Here is a 19341-nt window from a genome sequence, read left to right as displayed (position 1 = left end):
GACAGTGCATGTCAGAGCACAAACCAAGCATGAAGTCAAAGGAATTGTCTGTAGACCTCCGAGACAGGATTGTCTCGAGGCACAAATCTGGGGAAGGTTACAGAAAAATTTCTGCTGCTTTGAAGGTCCCAATGAGCACAGTGGTCTCCATCATTCGTAAATGGAAGAAGTTTGGAACCACCAGGACTCTTCCTAGAGCTGGCCGCCCGGCCAAAATGAGCAATCGGGGGGGAAGGGCCTTGGTCAGGGAGGTGACCAAGAACCCGATGGTCACTCTGTCAGAGCTCCAGCGTTCCTCTGTGGAGATGGGAGAACCTTCCAGAAGGACAACCATCTCTGCAGCAATCCACCAATCAGGCCTGTATGGTAGAGTGGCCAGACGGAAGCCACTCCTTAGTAAAAGGCACATAGCAGCCCGCCTGGAGTTTGCCAATAGGCACCTGAAGGACTCTCAGACCATGAGAAACAAAATTCTCTGGTCTGATGAAACCAAGATTGAACTCTTTGGCCTGAATGTCAAGCGTCATGTCTGGAGGAAACCAGGCACCGCTCATCACCAGGCCAATACCATCCCTACAGTGAAGCATGGTGGTGGCAGCATCATGCTGTGGGGATTTTTTCAGCCGCAGGAACTGGGAGACTAGTCAGGATCGAGGGAAAGATGAATGCAGCAAAGTACAGAGAGATCCTTGACGAAAACCTGCTCCAGAGCGCTCTGGACCTCAGACTGGGGCGAAGGTTCACGTTCCAACAGGACAACCACCCTAAGCACACAGCCGAGATGACAAAGGAGTGGCTTCGGGACAAGTCTCTGAATGTCCTTGAGTGGCCCAGCCAGAGCTGGACTTGAACCCCATTGAACATCTCTGGAAAGACCTGAAAATAGCTGTGCACCAACGCTCCCCATCCAACCTCATCGAGCTTGAGAGGATGTACAAAGAGGAATGGGAGAAACTCCCCAAATCCAGGTGTGCCAAGCTTGTAGCATCATAGAAGAAGACTGGAGGCTGTAATCGCTGCCAAAGGTGCTTCAACAAAGTATTGAGTAAAGGGTATGAATACTTATGTACATGCGATATTTGAGTGTTTTATTTTTAATACATTTGCAAAATTGTCTAAAAAAACATTTTTCACTTTGTCATTATGGAGTATTCTGTGTAGAATTTTGAGAGAGAAAAATTATTGAATCCATTTTGGAATAAGGCTGTAACATAACAAAATGTGGAAAAAGTGAAGCGGTATGAATACTTTCCGGATGCACTGTATATTGGTGAAATCACTGTAAACTAAATACATTATATTTAAGTAAAGTAGAAGTACCTCAAAATTGTACTTGGTTATTTTTACCTACTGTTAAACTATAAATGGGGGAGAAGAGAAGGTTAATTCCTTGCAGTACCGCTGGTTACAGACACAGAGGTGAGTATTCACAGCTGTATTGTACTGACCACAGAAGCTAAAGTTACAGCTTCATGTCCCCGCAGTCCTGTCACACTGCAGATAATCTGGGTCCGCTTGCAAAAATCCCTAAGGACCAATCAGAAAGTAACAATGGTTCAGGTTCAACACTCACTCAGTAATAACTGGAAAGACATTAAGAAATTCAAGCTCCACACTTCTCTGAACATCACACTTTTAAACTCCTGGACAATTGCGCCACCTTCTGGTCATTACAGTCCACCACAGCCAAACTCCGAATTTACTTTGACTCAGCTGGGTGCAGAGCAGCGCTCTGAGTTGTTGAAAATGCTGCACTGTTTTAATTTCAAACGATTAATCCACTTCCTCATTCACAGCATCCTGGATCTGGTGTGTTCCACTGGTGTCATATACATCAGCGCTCTGGTCTCAAACTCACCATCATACACAGTCGTCCCCAGCCCTGTTTCAAAACAAAAATGTACAGTAATCCTCAGTATTTAACCCATCTTCCTTTCTGTCCTCAGGTGTTTCAAATGCTCCAGTTTATTGATGTTTACCAGAGGCACTTCAGCATTGACTTTCCCATCAAGACTGATTGACAGTTGGTTTCAACCTCCACAGGTCAGTTGTTGTTATAATTTCAGAATCTATGTAGAAACTTTAATTGCAAATAACCCAATTTAGCAGAGCTTTTATTTTGAAAATGACTCTGGCATGTACAGGAATTTCCTGCAGTAATGGTAAAATTAAAGCACTTTCAGAGGCACAAGGTTAGTATCTGTTGTAATACTGTTATATTCAGAGGTTGCTTGTGTCTTGAACTGTGATAAGTCTTTCTAACCGTTTGTTCATTTAAGTTAGCCTAATGTGAGCTAGGCTGTAATGCTCTAAAATCGTATGAAAAAGTGACCAACATGCTGTATTTGTTGTTTTGTGTTCTGTAACCAGCTCTTATGTTGGTTTTGAGATTTGTAATAAATCGGAAATCATCAGTCAAGTGTCAGACCATCTTTCGGTGGCTCAGTGCAGCAAAATCTACCAGGTAAAATGTAAGAAGAAAGAAGAAAATGTGTAACATGAGAAATAGAGCTATTACCAAAATTAATAGGTCTTGTGTTTTTCAAATTTAACACACAAAAATCATGCAACTTTTTAGGTATATTTTATTTTGTCACATGATGGTCAATCACTCAATCACTATCATCTGGTTCAATAAATGGACAATAATAAAGAAGCAAAGTTGATTCGTAATGTTAGAATAATTATGCATGCATTTTCAATAAATCTTGTCAAGATAAAAATGCCTGTCTGTACATGTGACAGTGGATCAGAAAATCAAATTCATCCTCAAAAACACCAAGATCACAAAAAACCCCACATAATCATTACCTTAATCATTACCATAATCTATACCTTTTATATCTGCCTACCTCAATTGCCAGCAGTAGGATACCAGTTTTTAACTGAGTACATAGCGATCTCTCATAGACATCCCCTCTATCTTATATACGGTTCTGTGTCGTAATTTTCTTTGATTTGAGTGTAGTTTCTGAGCTTTGTCTTATTCCAAATCTCCTCTTTCATTATTCCTTGTGGGTCTTTGGTAGTTTTTGTTTGACCATATTTATTTTAAACTGCAAATTACTCCTGAAAATAAAATGTGCCTCTCTTGGCCACATAGAATTGTGTGCTCTATATAAGTTAGAGATCTTTTTGGTTAGCCTTTCATTTGTCAACTGGACAAGACGATTCCACAGCCTCATTATTTTACATTTCTGCTATATATATATATTTATGAACCCCAAGAAAGGCTCAACTCTGGATAGCATTACTGTCAGCCACCCTTAAAACCCCATACTCCTGCAGCAAAAAATAAAACTGAGCCTACCAGTGAATCATAATGTTTTGAAAAGGTTAAAAAGCCAAGGTCAGGACACAATTTATTATATTCAATTCAATTATATTCATCTCAGACCTGGATGCTCTTCCTGCTGACTCTGCCAATGCTTTCCATCCCTCCTATAAAGCTCATATTTTCATTAACAAAAAAACCCCCAAGATATTTATAAGAAGTGGTAAACTTTTAAAGGCACTGAATGTTTTTTCACTGTTAATAGTATCCATTTACTACACCATAAACTCATAATATATTTTGTAAATGAATCTCTGTCTCGATAAACAACACAATGTCATCAGCATGTAACAAAAAGTTAATATGGTCAATCAATATGTCTACATCTGCGTGCTTGATTACTTTACCCAAGTCATTTATATAAAGGGCAAATAAAGTGGAGGGGAGCACATCTACCTACTTCACCCCAAATGGAGAAGGAAACCAGCCAGTCCTGAAACTATTTAACTGCAAACATGCAATTGGGGTTTTGTACAAGGCTTTGATGGCTTTATAACATTTATCGTCAATAATAGAGCAAATTAACTTAGACTCTAGAAGACCTCTATTGATCCAATCAATGGTTTCTTATCAACAAAACAAGGAAACGTGTTTTTATCCTCCTGTAGTCGAACTCTCACAACAGAGGATATGGCATAAAGGTCCTCTACACCCACAGCTTTATCTACGACTCTCGTGTGATCTCACTATTCAGCATATGGTTTGGGTGATTACTCGTCTTCTCCTCTGTTGGATCTCCTCAACGGGCTTCTGACCCTCTGAAAGAAAAGTAGTATATTCAGGAATGGTCTGTATCATTATCATCAGTAAGAACAAAATATAATCATATTCATGATTCACACCCTGAAAAAAGGTCTACATGTCAACATATGCTCCCAAGTAATGTAGCCTGTTTGTATATTGTATCTGGCTCATCAATGCACTTTTGCAAAACGTATCTAATTATATAAAATAAATCACAGAGCCAGAGATTCGTCTACTTCAACTCTTCAGACTTGCTGTGTGTGTGTTTTCTTGTGTGATGCTGGAACGTGTGCTGTCATTCATAGACAGAGTCTCCTGTCTTTTCATGTCCATTGTTTTCAATTTACTTAGCATTCCACAATCCTAACCACTTCTTCCTCTGACATGTCATTCTTTACATTTTCTGCATCCCCCTTCCTCTTCTCTAGCTCCTTCTTCTGGACCAACATCATCACCCTGGTGTTCTTTCACCTTGTCTGTCTGATCTCCTGATTTGGTCTCAACAGGCATCTGACACCCTGTAGCTTTGAAGTAGAAGAAAAGTGATATAAAAAGACATGATGATGTCAAAATATTTCTATTTTTATTTTTGACACCCTGGAACAAGTTTAATGTCAATATATACAACCGAGTAATGTGCCATTGGAAGACCATACTTTAATGTTCCTAGGTATTTATGTATGCCTTGTCAATTCATTTTTATTAGCCATGCTAGCAGCATGGATCTAGGGATGGCAATTTTGGGTCCACCACTTTGGTCCAGACTGAAATATCTCAACAACTATGGGATGAATTGCCATGGTGTTTGGTACAGATATCCATGGAGCCCAGACGATGGGTCCTCATGACTTTAGTGATTCTCTCGATTTTTATTCTAAGGCCACCAGTAGTTCAAAGTTTTCACCTATCCTGTGAAATATCTCAACAACGATTTGACGAATCTGTATATCTATATGTACATGTGTATCTGATATTCATGGTTCCCACAGGGTGAACCCTAATGACCTTGATCCCCTAACTTTTAACATCAGTTTTCTCCAATACTTTAGTTTATGACCAAATACCTGCAAAACTAATGATATTCCCATCAGCCTCAGCTGTACTGTGTGTCTAATGCTATTTAGCAAATGTTAGCATACTAACATCACAGATCATCCATCTTACTGGTTTTATCCTATTTTTGCAATACGTTGTCTGTCAGACCTTCTGAATTTGTCTCACTGGGCAGCTGAGACTCTGTGGCTTTCAATAGAAGAACAATTATATTTTCAGTAATGATCTGTTAATACTAAAACCATAGCTGAAATTATTTCTTGATGTATTCTTCTTCTGTATTCTATTTCTTGTGATCTTACCTCTGTACATGAGCAAATGTGCAGTCATTGACCTGGTGAACAATCATTTTGAAGTTATTGTTTGCATAGAACAACAAAAAGGTGACAACATACAGTCAACACCCCTGGATAGATAATGTAATATATCTCAGATCATTGTGAATAAAATTAAATGAATTAGATAGAACGTACCTGTAAGTTGTTTTTTCTGCAAATGGTTGTTCTTCAGCCTGCACCATTCAACAAAGACAAACCAAACAATGTCAACAAATTCACACTAAACATTTGATATTTCTGTTGGTATGTTTTGAACATGTACCATCCTGATGGAATAGATGAGGTATAATCCCCCTTACCTTTTTGACATAACTATCATCACACTCATACCAGGTTTGGTCCTCATTGGACAAGATGGTGGCTGTGCAATGTCCACATCTGTCCATGTGATTCACCATCCCGTACAGTTTGTACGTCTTGGTCTACAATCAAGAACACAGTCAGGTACGTGAAAAGATTTTAAAAGCAATCAGAGGGAACATCATTCAGATATAAATCACATATAAGAACTACTTTTCCTTGCCTTTGTTTGTAATATACATGGCACATCCACATAGCAGTGTGATTTGACATGTGACATGGTGTTGTAGTCAAAGTCAAATCTCTTGAGGAGCAGAGTCAAGATCTGAGGAGATTTCACCATCTCACATCCCTGAATAACACAAGAAACATCATTCAACACTATATCTCTTTATCTCAGTATTATAAACTAAAATAAGTTTTTTTGATTCCAGTATTAAAGTTGGCCTGCCTACAGATTGTTTTTTGATCTTATGGTCAAAACTCACACTTGTTGCCTCAGTTTTGTTATTACATTCCTTGCAGTACACCTTGTTGTCTCCAGTCAATAATTTTTCCTGGAAAATCCTTAGTAAACTCTCTTCCTGTGGAAACACACATGTTGTAATAAATTCCAAATTAGATAAGCCGCTTTCATCACATAAAAATACTAAACTAGAACTCTGAGCTTTGGCTGTTTACCACACAGAAGGTTGTATCATGGGCGTCTTTCAGTGACAGTGGAAGAGTCCAGAATGGATTTGTCTCTTCATTGATGCTGTGGCCTTTGGAGCACTTTGTTGTGTATCTCAGCTCTCCTTGGAAAGCCTTAGCATAAAAAGTCTATCATCACTCAGCATCCTGATTTGTTCACCTGTGAATAACACTGTTGATTAAATAAGTGCTCACCTCAGAGGCCTGTTGGCTGATCTTACATAAAATCGTCTCCAGGCATTCAGCTGCATCACATTGTTGAAAAACTGTAAGAGGACACATTAAATCGAATCCAACATATTCATTTCATCAAAACATTTTACTTAATTTACTACTAATCTGTAACTTTCTTATCTATTTCCCCTTGCGACTTAAATGCTTTTTCCTATTTATTACTGTCCATCTTACCATTTTTAACCCCAAATGTTGATGTGAAAGTTTCTGTTCCACATGTTGTTTTCTTCAGTTTTTCAAAGATGTTTCTCAGCTGAAGATCTGTGTTTGATTGTGGATCCAACCTTTAAAAAGAGAGCAGTTTCTCAGTGAATAGTGACTGTTTACTGCCTGTCTTAATGTGTTTACTGATGGAGTTGGAAACACCAAATAAATCACTATATAATATGATGTTTCCTGATAATATTTTACACGTTTGTTCACATTTAACTTTCTCTCCTTCTACTTTTATTTGCTACAGATGAAAGCAGCTGTTTCAAACCTGTCGTGGATCTCTGTTGTCGTGAAGAGAACTTGCAGGACACTGTTGAGGTAACGCGTGGCTCCCTGATAAAACAGGCCATTAGGAGGTCTTGGTGGCCGAGTCACTTAAAAAAAGAAAAACGGCGTTATTACATCCTCTCCATTAATTAATGTTTAATTATTCTTTAATTGGCACCTATCATTGGAGGAAAAAACCTTTATATTCCATGGTATCTTTATATGGCTCAATAATGTGCTTTCTTGTAGACGCACAATGATTCTGTCCATATATGGTAGTCACAGTAGGCCACATCTTCATAGGGGTAAAGAAATTACATTTTCCCACATTAGATGTCCAAATATGTTATTACAGGTTGTTGAAATAAAATACAAGTATACCAGTATACTTTATTTACATTAGGGCCACACCATTGACCAATGTGCTTTGCCTTATATTCAAGTTTTCACCTGACCAGCTACATCTCAGAGAACAAAGTAATTCTTGATTGCGCCATATATCTTGTCCTTTGTGCAGCAGATGCAGTGTCTAATGTCCAACAAAAAAAAATATTGTCACAATTGAACAGCTGGTTCCTTATTGATCAAAACAAATTTTTTTGAATGAATCAAACTTTAAAAGAAAGTTCCAAGAAATAACTTATTTCATCTTTAGCTATTTCCATGTTAGAGGCTATTTGTTATTTTATCCTATCTTTTGGAGCGTCACCTTCTTTCATTTCATTAAATTCTTCCAACTTGTCGCTTATGTTGGGATTCTGGACTGAGTACTGAACCATCAATAAGCTCAGTCTCATATGATCTCATAGTTGAGATTTTTTTTCATTTTGTGTATTCCCCTCCTCTCCTCCACCCTGAGGGCTGAATTCCTCAGTCTATTCTCATCAGTTCCTCACCAACATCACTGTGTCCCATCCGTCTCTTCTCTTCATCATCAGTGTCCCTTTCTAAAGCTTTTCTCTTTTGTTCCACATTGTCATGTCTTGGATCATCCATCTTGCTGGTTTCATCCTGTTTTTGCAATGCCTTGTCTGTCAAACCTTCTGAATTGCTCTCACATGGCATCTGAGACTCTGTGGCTTTGGAGGGAAGAAAATTATGTATTTAGCAATGATCTAAATATATTACAACATGGCCTAAATGATGTTATTTTATGATCTTACCTCTGTACATGAGCAAATGTGCAGTCTTTGACCTGGTGAACAATCATTTTGAAGTTATTGTTTGCATAGAACAACAAAAAGGTGACAACATACAGTCAGCACTTCTGGATAGATAATATAATATATCTCACATTATCATGAATAAAATTAAATGAAATAGATTTTTTCAAATTTACCTGTAAGTCATAGTTTCTGCAAATGGTTGTTCTTCAGCCTGCACCATTCAACAAAGACAATCCAAACAATGTCAACAAATTCACACTAAATATTTGATATTTCTGTTGGTATGTTTTGAACATGTACCATCCTGATGGGATAGATGAGGTATAATCCCCCTTACCTTTTTGACATACGTATTATTACACTCATACCAGGTTTGGTCCTCATTGGACAGGATGGTGGCTGTGTAAAGTCCACCTTTGCCCATGTGATTCACCATCCCGTACAGTTTGTACGTCTTGGTCTACAGGCAAGAACACAGTCAGGTATGTGAAATATTTTTTTAAAGAAATCAAAAAGAACATCCTTCAGATATAAATCGAATATAAAAACTGCTTTTCCTTGCCTTCATTTGTAATGTGAGTGGCACATCCGCACAAACAAAGTCAAATCTCTTGAGGAGCAGAGTCAAGATCTGAGGAGATTTCACCATCTCACATCCCTGAATAACACAAGAAACATCATTCAACACTATATCTCTTTATCTCAGTATTATAAACTAAAATAAGTTTTTATTTGATTCCAGTATAGGAGTTGGCCTGCCTACAGATTGTTTTTTGATCTTATGGTCAAAACTCACTCTTGTTGCCTCCGTTTTGTTATTACATTCCTTGCAGTACACCTTGTTGTCTCCAGTCAATAATTTTGCCTGGAAAATCCTTAGTAAACTCTCTTCCTGTGGAAACACACATGTTGTAATAAATTCCAAATTAGATAAGACACTTTCATCACATAAAAATACTAAACTAGAACTCTGAGCTTTGGCTGTTTACCACACAGAGGGTTGTATCATGGGCGTCTTTCAGTGACAGTGGAAGAGTCCAGAATGGATTTGTCTCTTCATTGATGCTGTGGCCTTTGGAGCACTTTGTTGTGTATCTCAGCTCTCCTTGGAAAGCCTTAGCATAAAAAAGTCTATCATCACTCAGCATCCTGATTTGTTCACCTGTGAATAACACTGTTGATTAAACAAGTGCTCACCTCAGAGGCCTGTTGGCTGATCTTACGTAAAATCGTCTCCAGGCATTCAGCTGCATCACATTGTTGAAAAACTGTAAGAGGACACGTTAAATTGAATTCAACATATTCATTTCATCAAAACATTTTACTTAATTTACTACTAATCTGTAACTTTCTTATCTATTTCCCCTTGCGACTTAAATGCTTTTTCCTATTCATTACTGTCCATCTTACCATTTTCAACCCCAAATGTTGATGTGAAAGTTTCTGTTCCACATGTTGTTTTCTTCAGTTCTTCAAAGATGTTTCTCAGCTGAAGATCTGTGTTTAATTGTGGATCCAACCTTTAAAGAGAGAGTAGTTTCTCAGTGAATAGTGACTGTTTACTGCCTGTCTTAATATGTTTACTGATGGAGTTTTGTATGTTTGAAACACCCAAATAAATCACTTCGTAACATGATGTTTCCTGATGATATTTTACATAATGTTTGTTCACATTTAACTTTCTCTCCTTCTACTTTTATTTGCTACAGATGAAAGCAGCTGTTTCAAACCTGTCGTGGATCTCTGTTGTCATGAAGAGAACTTGCAGGACACTGTTGAGGTAATGCATGCCTCTCTGATTATACAGGCCATTAGGAGGTCTTGGTGGCTGAGTCACTTAAAAGGAAGACAAACATATTGTCATTACACCCGCTCCATTCATTTATGATTAATTATTCTTTTATTGGCAGCCTATCATTTGATAAGTTCCTCACCAACGTCACTGTGTCCCATCCGTCTCTTCTCTTCGTCATCAGCGTCCCTTTCTAATGCTTTTCTCTTTTGTTCCACATTGTCATGTCTTGGATCATCCATCTTGCTGGTTTCATCCTGTTTTTGCAATGCCTTGTCTGTCAAACCTTCTGAATTGCTCTCACATGGCATCTGAGACTCTGTGGCTTTGAAGGAAAGAAAAATGTATATATTTAGCAATGATTTTTTAAAGGTTCTATATGGAGTTTTCGGAAAGTTGTTGTTATTAATGACACCGGTGGCTGTCAAGTGAACCGCAGTCAGCATCCTGTTGCTTGCGCCCTCAAGCGAGCATCCTGAGCATCGGCCAAATTAGTGATGTTACATACACCAGACTAATTTACTGTGATTTACAATCAAATTTAGAATAATGTTATTATCTGTAATGTTCCCATTTTTTATTTGGACCATTGGCTCTGTGATACTAACTAGCTTGACATTTGCAAGTCACTTTATCAGCTAACGTTACGAAGCAACCAACACCAGATCCATGCCATGTAGCTAAGTTACTGCTATCTGGCTAACCTTAGCTTAGGTAACAGTTAGCGAGTTGTCTACCCCTGCCTTGCATCGCTCTTGGCAAGTAGAAAGCAATCATTAGTTATACACTAGGTTGGGCGATATGTAAAATTTTTCCAACCAGCCACAGTCAACCCAACAACTGATGATTGCCGATCTATCCGCAAGTGTGCTGCAACTGTCCCATTGTTTTAGCCAGGAGATATGTGCCAGCGGCGAATCCGTTACGTTCCACAAGTTCTCTTATGTCTTTCCACTTTTCTAACTTTGTTTTGGTCGAAATAAACCCTTAATCCATGAGTTAGACGTGAAAATATTCCGGCCCCCGCTGCCTCTCTCTGCCATTGCTGGGCTCTTTGTGATACTGGGTTAGCTTGCTGAACGAAAATCTGTTGCTGAGCAGCAACCGTTATATTAGTCAAATAAAATGACAGAAATCGTCCAAAAAACAACCGGCGATGGACTCGACCAATCACCGATATATTTGTCCAATCACCCAACCCTATTATACACCTTTGCTTTTTTACCACCACGTAATTTATTGTTGGCTAAAATCAACACTGTCTGTCATAATATATAGTATCATGGATCACGTTAGCTGGTGAAGCAATTTGGCTAGCTAGCCAATTAACAGATCCACTCAGATAGTATTTTGCTAGCTATAACATTAGCGAGCAAGCAAGCTGGGGTTAGCCAGCTAGCTGTAACTTAGCTACACTGCATGGATCTGGCGTTGGTTGCTTCATAACTTTGCTGATAAAGTGATTTGCAAACAGCTCTGGAGGTTTGGATGAATTAGCTGAGGTTATCCACTCATTTTTTTAAGTTACGTTACAATCCATTCACACATTGGCAATAACAAGCGATTAATACATGTAAATTGTTACATATAATACTTTTAATATTACAACTATGGTTTAAATTATTTCTTTATGTATTTTCATGATCTTACCTCTGTACATGAGTAAATATACAGTCCTTGACCTGGTGAACAATAATTTTAAAGTTATTCTTTGCATAGTACAACAAAAAGGAGTCAACACTTCTGGATAGATAGTGTATCTTAGATTATTACATATAAAATTCAATTAATTTGATTGTATGAAACGTACGTGTAAGTCCTGGTTTCTGCACATGGTTGTTCTTTAACCTGCACCATTCAACAAAAACAAACCAAACAATGTCAACAAATTTCCATTTATTGTTTGATCTTTCTGTTGGTATGTTTTGAACATGTACCTTTCTAATGCAATGGATTAAGTAAACTTACCTTGTTGACATAACTATCATTACACTCATACCAGGTTTGGTCATCATTGGACAGGATGGTGGCTGTGTAATGTCCACCTCTTAGACTGCCCATGTGATTCACCATCCCGTACAGTTTGTACGTCTTGTTCTACAGGCAAGAACACAGTCAAGCACATGACAAGATTTTAAAAGAAGTCAAAAGGAACAACACTCAGATATAAATCACGTATAAAAAATACTTTTCCTTGCCATTATTCGTAACGCATGTGGCACGTCCACATAGCAGTGTGATTTGACATGTGACATGGTGTTGTAGTCAAAGTCAAATCTCTTGAGGAGCAGAGTCAAAATCTGAGGAGATTTCACCATCTCACATCCCTGAATAACACAAGAAACATCATTCAACACTATATCTCTTTATCTCAGTATTATAAACTAATATATGTTTTCATTTGTTTCCAGTATAGAAGTTGGCCTGCCTAAAGATTGTGTTTTTTGATCAAAACTCACACTTGTTGCCTCAGTTTTGTTATTACATTCCTTGCAGTACACCTTGTTGTCTCCAGTAAATAATTTTTCCTGGAAAATCCTTAGTAAACTCTCTTCCTGTGGAAACACACATGTTGTAATAAATTCCAAATTAGATAGGACACTTTCATCACATAAAAATACTAAACTAGAACTCTGAGCTTTGGCTGTTTACCACACAGAGGGTTGTATCATGGGCGTCTTTCAGTGACAGTGGAAGAGTCCAGAATGGATTTGTCTCTTCATTGATGCTGTGGCCTTTGGAGCACTTTGTTGTGTACCTCAGCTCTCCTTGGAAAGCCTTAGCATAAAAAAGTCTATCATCACTCAGCATCCTGATTTGTTCACCTGTGAATAACACTGTTGATTAAACAAGTGCTCACCTCAGAGGCCTGTTGGCTGATCTTACGTAAAATCGTCTCCAGGCATTCAGCTGCATCACATTGTTGAAAAACTGTAAGAGGACACGTTAAATTGAATTCAACATATTCACTTCATCAAAACATTTTACTTAATTTACTACTAATCTGTAACTTTCTTATCTATTGCCCCTTGCGACTTAAATGTTTTTCCTATTTATTACTGTCCATCTTACCATTTTCAACCCCAAATGTTGATGTGAAAGTTTCTGTTCGACATGTTGTTCTCTTCAGTTTTTCAAAGATGTTTCTCAGCTGAAGATCTGTGTTTGATTGTGGATCCAACCTTTAAAGAGAGAGTAGTTTCTCAGTGAATAGTGACTGTTTACTGCCTGTCTTAATATGTTTACTGATGGAGTTTGAAACACCAAATAAATCACTTTATAATATGATGTTTCCTGATAATATTTTACACAATGTTTGTTCACATTTAACTTTCTCTCCTTCTACTTTTATTTGCTGCAGATGAAAGCAGCTGTTTCAAACCTGTCGTGGATCTCTGTTGTCTTGAAGAGAACTTGCAGGACACTGTTGAGGTAACACGTGGCGCCCTGATTATACAGGCCATTAGGAGGTCTTGGTGGCCGAGCAACTTAAAAGGAAGACAAACACATTGTCATTACACCCTCTCCATTAATTTATGATTAATTATTATTTTATTGGCAGCCTATCATTTGATAAGTTCCTCACCAACATCACTGTGTCCCATCCGTCTCTTCTCTTCGTCATCAGTGTCCCTCTCTAAAGCTTTTCTCTTTTGTTCTACATTGTCATGTCTTGGATCATCCATCTTGCTGGTTTCATCCTGTTTTTGCAATGCCTTGTCTGTCAAACCTTCTGAATTGCTCTCACATGGCATCTGAGACTCTGTGGCTTTGGAGGGAGGAAAATTATGTATTTAGCAATGATCTAAATATATTACAACATGGCCTAAATGATGTTATTTTATGATCTTACCTCTGTACATGAGCAAATGTGCAGTCTTTGACCTGGTGAACAATCATTTTGAAGTTATTGTTTGCATAGAACAACAAAAAGGTGACAACATACAGTCAGCACTTCTGGATAGATAATATAATATATCTCACATTATCATGAATAAAATTAAATGAAATAGATTTTTTCAAACTTACCTGTAAGTCATAGTTTCTGCAAATGGTTGTTCTTCAGCCTGCACCATTCAACAAAGACAATCCAAACAATGTCAACAAATTCACACTAAACATTTGATATTTCTGTTGGTATGTTTTGAACATGTACCATCCTGATGGGATAGATGAGGTATAATCCCCCTTACCTTTTTGACATACGTATTATTACACTCATACCAGGTTTGGTGCTCATTGGACAGGATGGTGGCTGTGTAAAGTCCACCTTTGCCCATGTGATTCACCATCCCGTACAGTTTGTACGTCTTGTTCTACAGTCAAGAACACAGTCAGGTATGTGAAATATTTTTTAAAGAAATCAAAAAGAACATCCTTCAGATATAAATCGAATATAAAAACTGCTTTTCCTTGCCTTCATTTGTAATGTGAGTGGCACATCCGCACAAACAAAGTCAAATCTCTTGAGGAGCAGAGTCAAGATCTGAGGAGATTTCACCATCTCACATCCCTGAATAACACAAGAAACATCATTCAACACTATATCTCTTTATCTCAGTATTATAAACTAAAATAAGTTTTTATTTGATTCCAGTATTAAAGTTGGCCTGCCTACAGATTGTTTTTTGATCTTATGGTCAAAACTCACTCTTGTTGCCTCCGTTTTGTTATTACATGCCTTGCAGTACACCTTGTTGTCTCCAGTCAATAATTTTTCCTGGAAAATCCTTAGTAAACTCTCTTCCTGTGGAAACACACATGTTGTAATAAATTCCAAATTAGATAAGCCGCTTTCATCACATAAAAATACTAAACTAGAACTCTGAGCTTTGGCTGTTTACCACACAGAGGGTTGTATCATGGGCGTCTTTCAGTGACAGTGGAAGAGTCCAGAATGGATTTGTCTCTTCATTGATGCTGTGGCCTTTGGAGCACTTTGTTGTGTATCTCAGCTCTCCTTGGAAAGCCTTAGCATAAAAAAGTCTATCATCACTCAGCATCCTGATTTGTTCACCTGTGAATAACACTGTTGATTAAACAAGTGCTCACCTCAGAGGCCTGTTGGCTGATCTTACGTAAAATCGTCTCCAGGCATTCAGCTGCATCACATTGTTGAAAAACTGTAAGAGGACACGTTAAATTGAATTCAACATATTCATTTCATCAAAACATTTTACTTAATTTACTACTAATCTGTAACTTTCTTATCTATTTCCCCTTGCTACTTAAATGCTTTTTCCTATTTATTACTGTCCATCTTACCATTTTCAACCCCAAATGTTGATGTGAAAGTTTCTGTTCCACATGTTGTTTTCTTCAGTTCTTCAAAGATGTTTCTCAGCTGAAGATCTGTGTTTGATTGTGGATCCAACCTTTAAAGAGAGAGTAGTTTCTCAGTGAATAGTGACTGTTTACTGCCTGTCTTAATGTGTTTACTGATGGAGTTGGAAACACCAAATAAATCACTTTATAATATGATGTTTCCTGATAATATTTTACATAATGTTTGTTCACATTTAACTTTCTCTCCTTCTACTTTTATTTGCTGCAGGTGAAAGCAGCTGTTTCAAACCTGTCGTGGATCTCTGTTGTCTTGAAGAGAACTTGCAGGACACTGTTGAGGTAACACGTGGCGCCCTGATTATACAGGCCATTAGGAGGTCTTGGTGGCCAAGTAACTTAAAAAAAGAAAAACAGCGTTATTACATCCTCTCCAGTAATTAATGTTTAATTATTCTTTAATTGGCAGCCTATCATTTGATAAGTTCCTCACCAACGTCACTGTGTCCCATCCGTCTCTTCTCTTCGTCATCAGTGTCCCTTTCTAATGCTTTTCTCTTTTGTTCCACATTGTCATGTCTTGGATCATCCATCTTGCTGGTTTCATCCTGTTTTTGCAATGCCTTGTCTGTCAAACCTTCTGAATTGCTCTCACATGGCATCTGAGACTCTGTGGCTTTCAAGGAAAGAAAAATGTATATATAAAAACACATAGTGTCATTATACCCTTTTCATTCATTTATAGACGTCAGAGGAATAAGCAAAAAATATAGAGCAACAAGAGACCACAGCCACCAATATTATTGATTATCCAACACATATGTAAATATTATAATTATACATATCCTGACAAGTTATGCACAATTTATATCTTCGTATCAACACGTTAAATATCCATCCATCTATAACATTAATAACCCTTTTTCTGTGCACATTATTCAGCCTAACGTGGAGTTGATAAAAGTGCTAATTTTTCTATAAAATTACACTGACTCCTTCGATATTCACTATTGTACATACAGTTAAATATATTACATTTTTGTCCATTGTGACCCATCCTTTACTCTTATTTTTGCTTTCTATCCACCAAGTGGCCTGAAATCATCTTTTGTGCTTCACCTGCATCTTTTTTATCTTTTTGTTTCTTCTTCAGTGCTGCTTCACTCTTTTTCTGGGATCTATTTTTGTAGCTGCTCATCTTCTCCCCCTGAAGACAAAAAGTTATTTGATGTTATTTTATTTAGGCGGACAACATTTCAGTCGTGCAAATTGATTTTTGTCTGTGCCTCCAGTTTAGGTATTTTGCCAGAATTTTATGTTGTGTATTACATACAATAGTGTATTTATGTTACAGTATCAACCTTTTTTTCCAGACGCATATTTCTTTTCACAGTGTGCATCATCTCCTCCAGCCTTCTTCCAAATGATCCACCTTCTTCACCATCACATCTGGCTGCATTACCATCTTCCCTTTTCATTACATTTCTTTGACTGCAAGACATTAGACTGCCTAACTAATTTTTACACTGAAATGATCAAATGTCAATACTGCAATTCACAGCCACACCAAAGGCCTTGTGGCATGCAGTCTAGTCCAACAGGTGGCGCTATCCCTCCACTTGTTTATACTGACCCATGAGCTATACTGGATCTACATAACACCACAGGAAACACTTGTCATTGAACACAAATATCTGCATCACAAACAACAAAAGTTTCTTTCACAATAAGAAGTAAGGCCCACAGAGTATGTGTTATATCTCTGTGGGCCTTTTACATCAGACCCACTACTGTCTGTGTCTGTATAAACTCAGTGAACTACTCAACTAAATATCCAGCAAAATGGGAGGCGAAACGTTTCAAAACAATAAGATTCCTCACTAAGTAAGTACTGGTTGGTGGATCAGATACACGCCGAATGAAACACCGACTCGTAACACTGTTACTTCACCGTCTGTTTGATATTACCGCAGTTTTATGACCACCTTACAGATGATTGATTGCGGAGCGTTTTGATTTCAACATATTGACGCAGAGAAACATACAGAGAACAGTTGATCGAGGGTGAAAAAAACATTGCCGAGAACACAAAACCCTTTGAAAGGTCATGTTAAGAGGATGTTGAGTTGGATAGCATAGGACCCTGGGAGGACAGATCCGCTCCACTTGGATGACTGTCTTAGCTTTGACGTCCAACAAGCTGTCTAATCTACCTGTTCCTGTGCTTCGGCCTCATCATGTCTCGCTAAAAACAAAACGCCACGAGTGAAGTAGTTAACGTAGGCGTATCTTACCTAGTTCTCCGGCTGGAAGACATTACCATAGGACGGGAATAGTAATGTTTAACTCTTATAGTATGAAACGGCCAGATCTGACTTGATCAAACCCAGCTCAAATGTTTAAACATAGCAAATGACCTCAAAGTGGTTGCAAAAGCACATGTTATCTAATAGTATATATTCTAATAGTGGGGGTGCAGCTGCTCCGCTTGCTCCATTGCTCCGGAGCCTTGAATACAATGATACTTCGTGTAATAATCACATGATTAAGAAAAACACTCAAATAGCCTCTCTGCACAGGTTCTAACAGATCGCTGCTTGGAATAACTTTGCAACAGCACGAGGATAATAGTAATAGGCTACTTACTGTCGGCTGGCCATCACCTAATGGAAGCAGTGAGGTGTAGAGGAGGTGGTGGCTCCCTCCCAAAGTCTCAAACTCTTATTAACGACAGCCTTCCTCACGTCACACAGGCGACATGAAGACAGACCAGTTGTGTTTGTCGGAGCCGCTGCAGCAGCATTACATCTAGATTTCACAACTAAAGAAAACGTCTTGTCATTTCTAATAATTAAACTCCGGTTTGCTTGTCCTTTTGAACAAGAATCTCTGAGGGACCTCTTGATGTAAACTGTGACATTATTGCAGTTACACACAGATTAAAAATGTCTCACCAGTCCTTTATCTTGAACTTTATTGCATCTCGAAATAAATTGCATATCAAGTCGTCACAATTGGATGCCTGTTTCAGTGGCTTATAAGATGCTTTAATGTTTTTATTGTGCATTTATTTATTTTTGGTTACTCTGTGTTAATCTGTCCCTGTTACGTGGCGACGAAGACCGCAGAGCATGAAAAGCTTAAGAAAATGGGAGGTGAGCGGCCAACAGAAAATAGTTTAAACGCTGTAAAGTTTTTTTTAATATATTATTGTAGCACTGTGGCAGGTCTGTATGATGACACCCACAGTATGTTTGGGCTTGGAAAAGACAATGAAAAGAATGAGGCCATGCTGCATGCTGCTTGTTTTTTTTCATTCCTGCACTTGATTTCTTTTTTCCAGTCACCGACAGAATATTAAACTCACTTCCTCGATCTTGTTTTTTTCTATCTGTTAACAGAAAGCAGTCTAACAACATTCAGGTACATGCAGTTTCAATAAGTCACAAGTCTTCATTAGTACGGCGCTCCCTCTGTCGTGTAGGAGTTTCTTCAACAAGCTAAATCACTTAAATCATTGATGACAAATAGGCCCGGATATGTTTTAAACCAAACCACAGCTTGATTGGGTTTTTAAAATCTATCTAATGTAGCCTACTAAATGTAATGGTAGTTTTCAGAAATGTTATTTTAGAAATGTCCAACAAGTATGTATATCTCTGTAAATGTTAAGTAAAGTGGATAGTGTGTTTTTGTGGCCTGGATATCGAGATTATGTGACAATAATATCCGCTTTAATAGTAACCACAACAACAAGGAAGAGTTTAAAATAAAGAACAAAGAGGACATCTGTAAGGACAATATCTTTTATTTGTTTTTAACAATTAAATGTTATTTGTTTTTATTTGATGGCCATGTGTAACAGCAGGGGTGATTCGTCCAGCCGCTCCGTCCTGAAGACAATCCGGAAGTCGGAGTCATGGA

At 38.0% G+C, this 19341-nt stretch overlaps 1 protein-coding gene and 1 long non-coding RNA gene across 2 annotated transcripts in view; both read right to left on the bottom strand.

Moving 5' to 3' along the window:
- The window catches only part of LOC139305677 (uncharacterized), a 29970-nt gene extending 11898 nt beyond the window's left edge, over window positions 1-18072 (bottom strand). Inside the window, exons 1-29 of the mRNA XM_070929599.1 lie at window positions 18064-18072; window positions 16537-16624; window positions 15911-16093; window positions 15710-15815; window positions 15400-15509; window positions 15187-15257; window positions 14979-15104; window positions 14786-14881; window positions 14552-14647; window positions 14328-14450; window positions 14164-14201; window positions 13988-14019; window positions 13721-13903; window positions 13517-13622; window positions 13207-13316; window positions 12995-13065; window positions 12787-12912; window positions 12594-12689; window positions 12333-12461; window positions 12103-12231; window positions 11945-11982; window positions 11785-11816; window positions 10277-10459; window positions 10073-10178; window positions 9753-9862; window positions 9540-9610; window positions 9332-9457; window positions 9139-9234; window positions 5993-6121 (exon numbers count right to left, since the gene is read on the bottom strand). Coding sequence (XP_070785700.1) covers window positions 5993-6121; window positions 9139-9234; window positions 9332-9457; window positions 9540-9610; window positions 9753-9862; window positions 10073-10178; window positions 10277-10459; window positions 11785-11816; window positions 11945-11982; window positions 12103-12231; window positions 12333-12461; window positions 12594-12689; window positions 12787-12912; window positions 12995-13065; window positions 13207-13316; window positions 13517-13622; window positions 13721-13903; window positions 13988-14019; window positions 14164-14201; window positions 14328-14450; window positions 14552-14647; window positions 14786-14881; window positions 14979-15104; window positions 15187-15257; window positions 15400-15509; window positions 15710-15815; window positions 15911-16093; window positions 16537-16615 — 2901 coding nt within the window. The 5' untranslated portion in view covers window positions 16616-16624; window positions 18064-18072. The remainder of the gene's footprint in view (window positions 1-5992; window positions 6122-9138; window positions 9235-9331; window positions 9458-9539; window positions 9611-9752; window positions 9863-10072; window positions 10179-10276; window positions 10460-11784; window positions 11817-11944; window positions 11983-12102; window positions 12232-12332; window positions 12462-12593; window positions 12690-12786; window positions 12913-12994; window positions 13066-13206; window positions 13317-13516; window positions 13623-13720; window positions 13904-13987; window positions 14020-14163; window positions 14202-14327; window positions 14451-14551; window positions 14648-14785; window positions 14882-14978; window positions 15105-15186; window positions 15258-15399; window positions 15510-15709; window positions 15816-15910; window positions 16094-16536; window positions 16625-18063) is intronic.
- A 1156-nt stretch (window positions 18073-19228) lies between these two features.
- The window catches only part of LOC139306075 (uncharacterized), a 1137-nt gene continuing 1024 nt past the window's right edge, over window positions 19229-19341 (bottom strand). Inside the window, exon 3 of the long non-coding RNA XR_011599393.1 lies at window positions 19229-19341. This exon is cut by the window's right edge and continues 1 nt beyond it. This is a non-coding gene — a long non-coding RNA (uncharacterized lncRNA).

Source organism: Enoplosus armatus, chromosome 23 (genome assembly GCF_043641665.1).
Source record: "Enoplosus armatus isolate fEnoArm2 chromosome 23, fEnoArm2.hap1, whole genome shotgun sequence".
Lineage (NCBI taxonomy): Eukaryota > Metazoa > Chordata > Actinopteri > Centrarchiformes > Enoplosidae > Enoplosus > Enoplosus armatus.
Note: the sequence above shows the minus strand (reverse complement) of the source record. Positions and strands in the feature narration are given on the sequence as shown.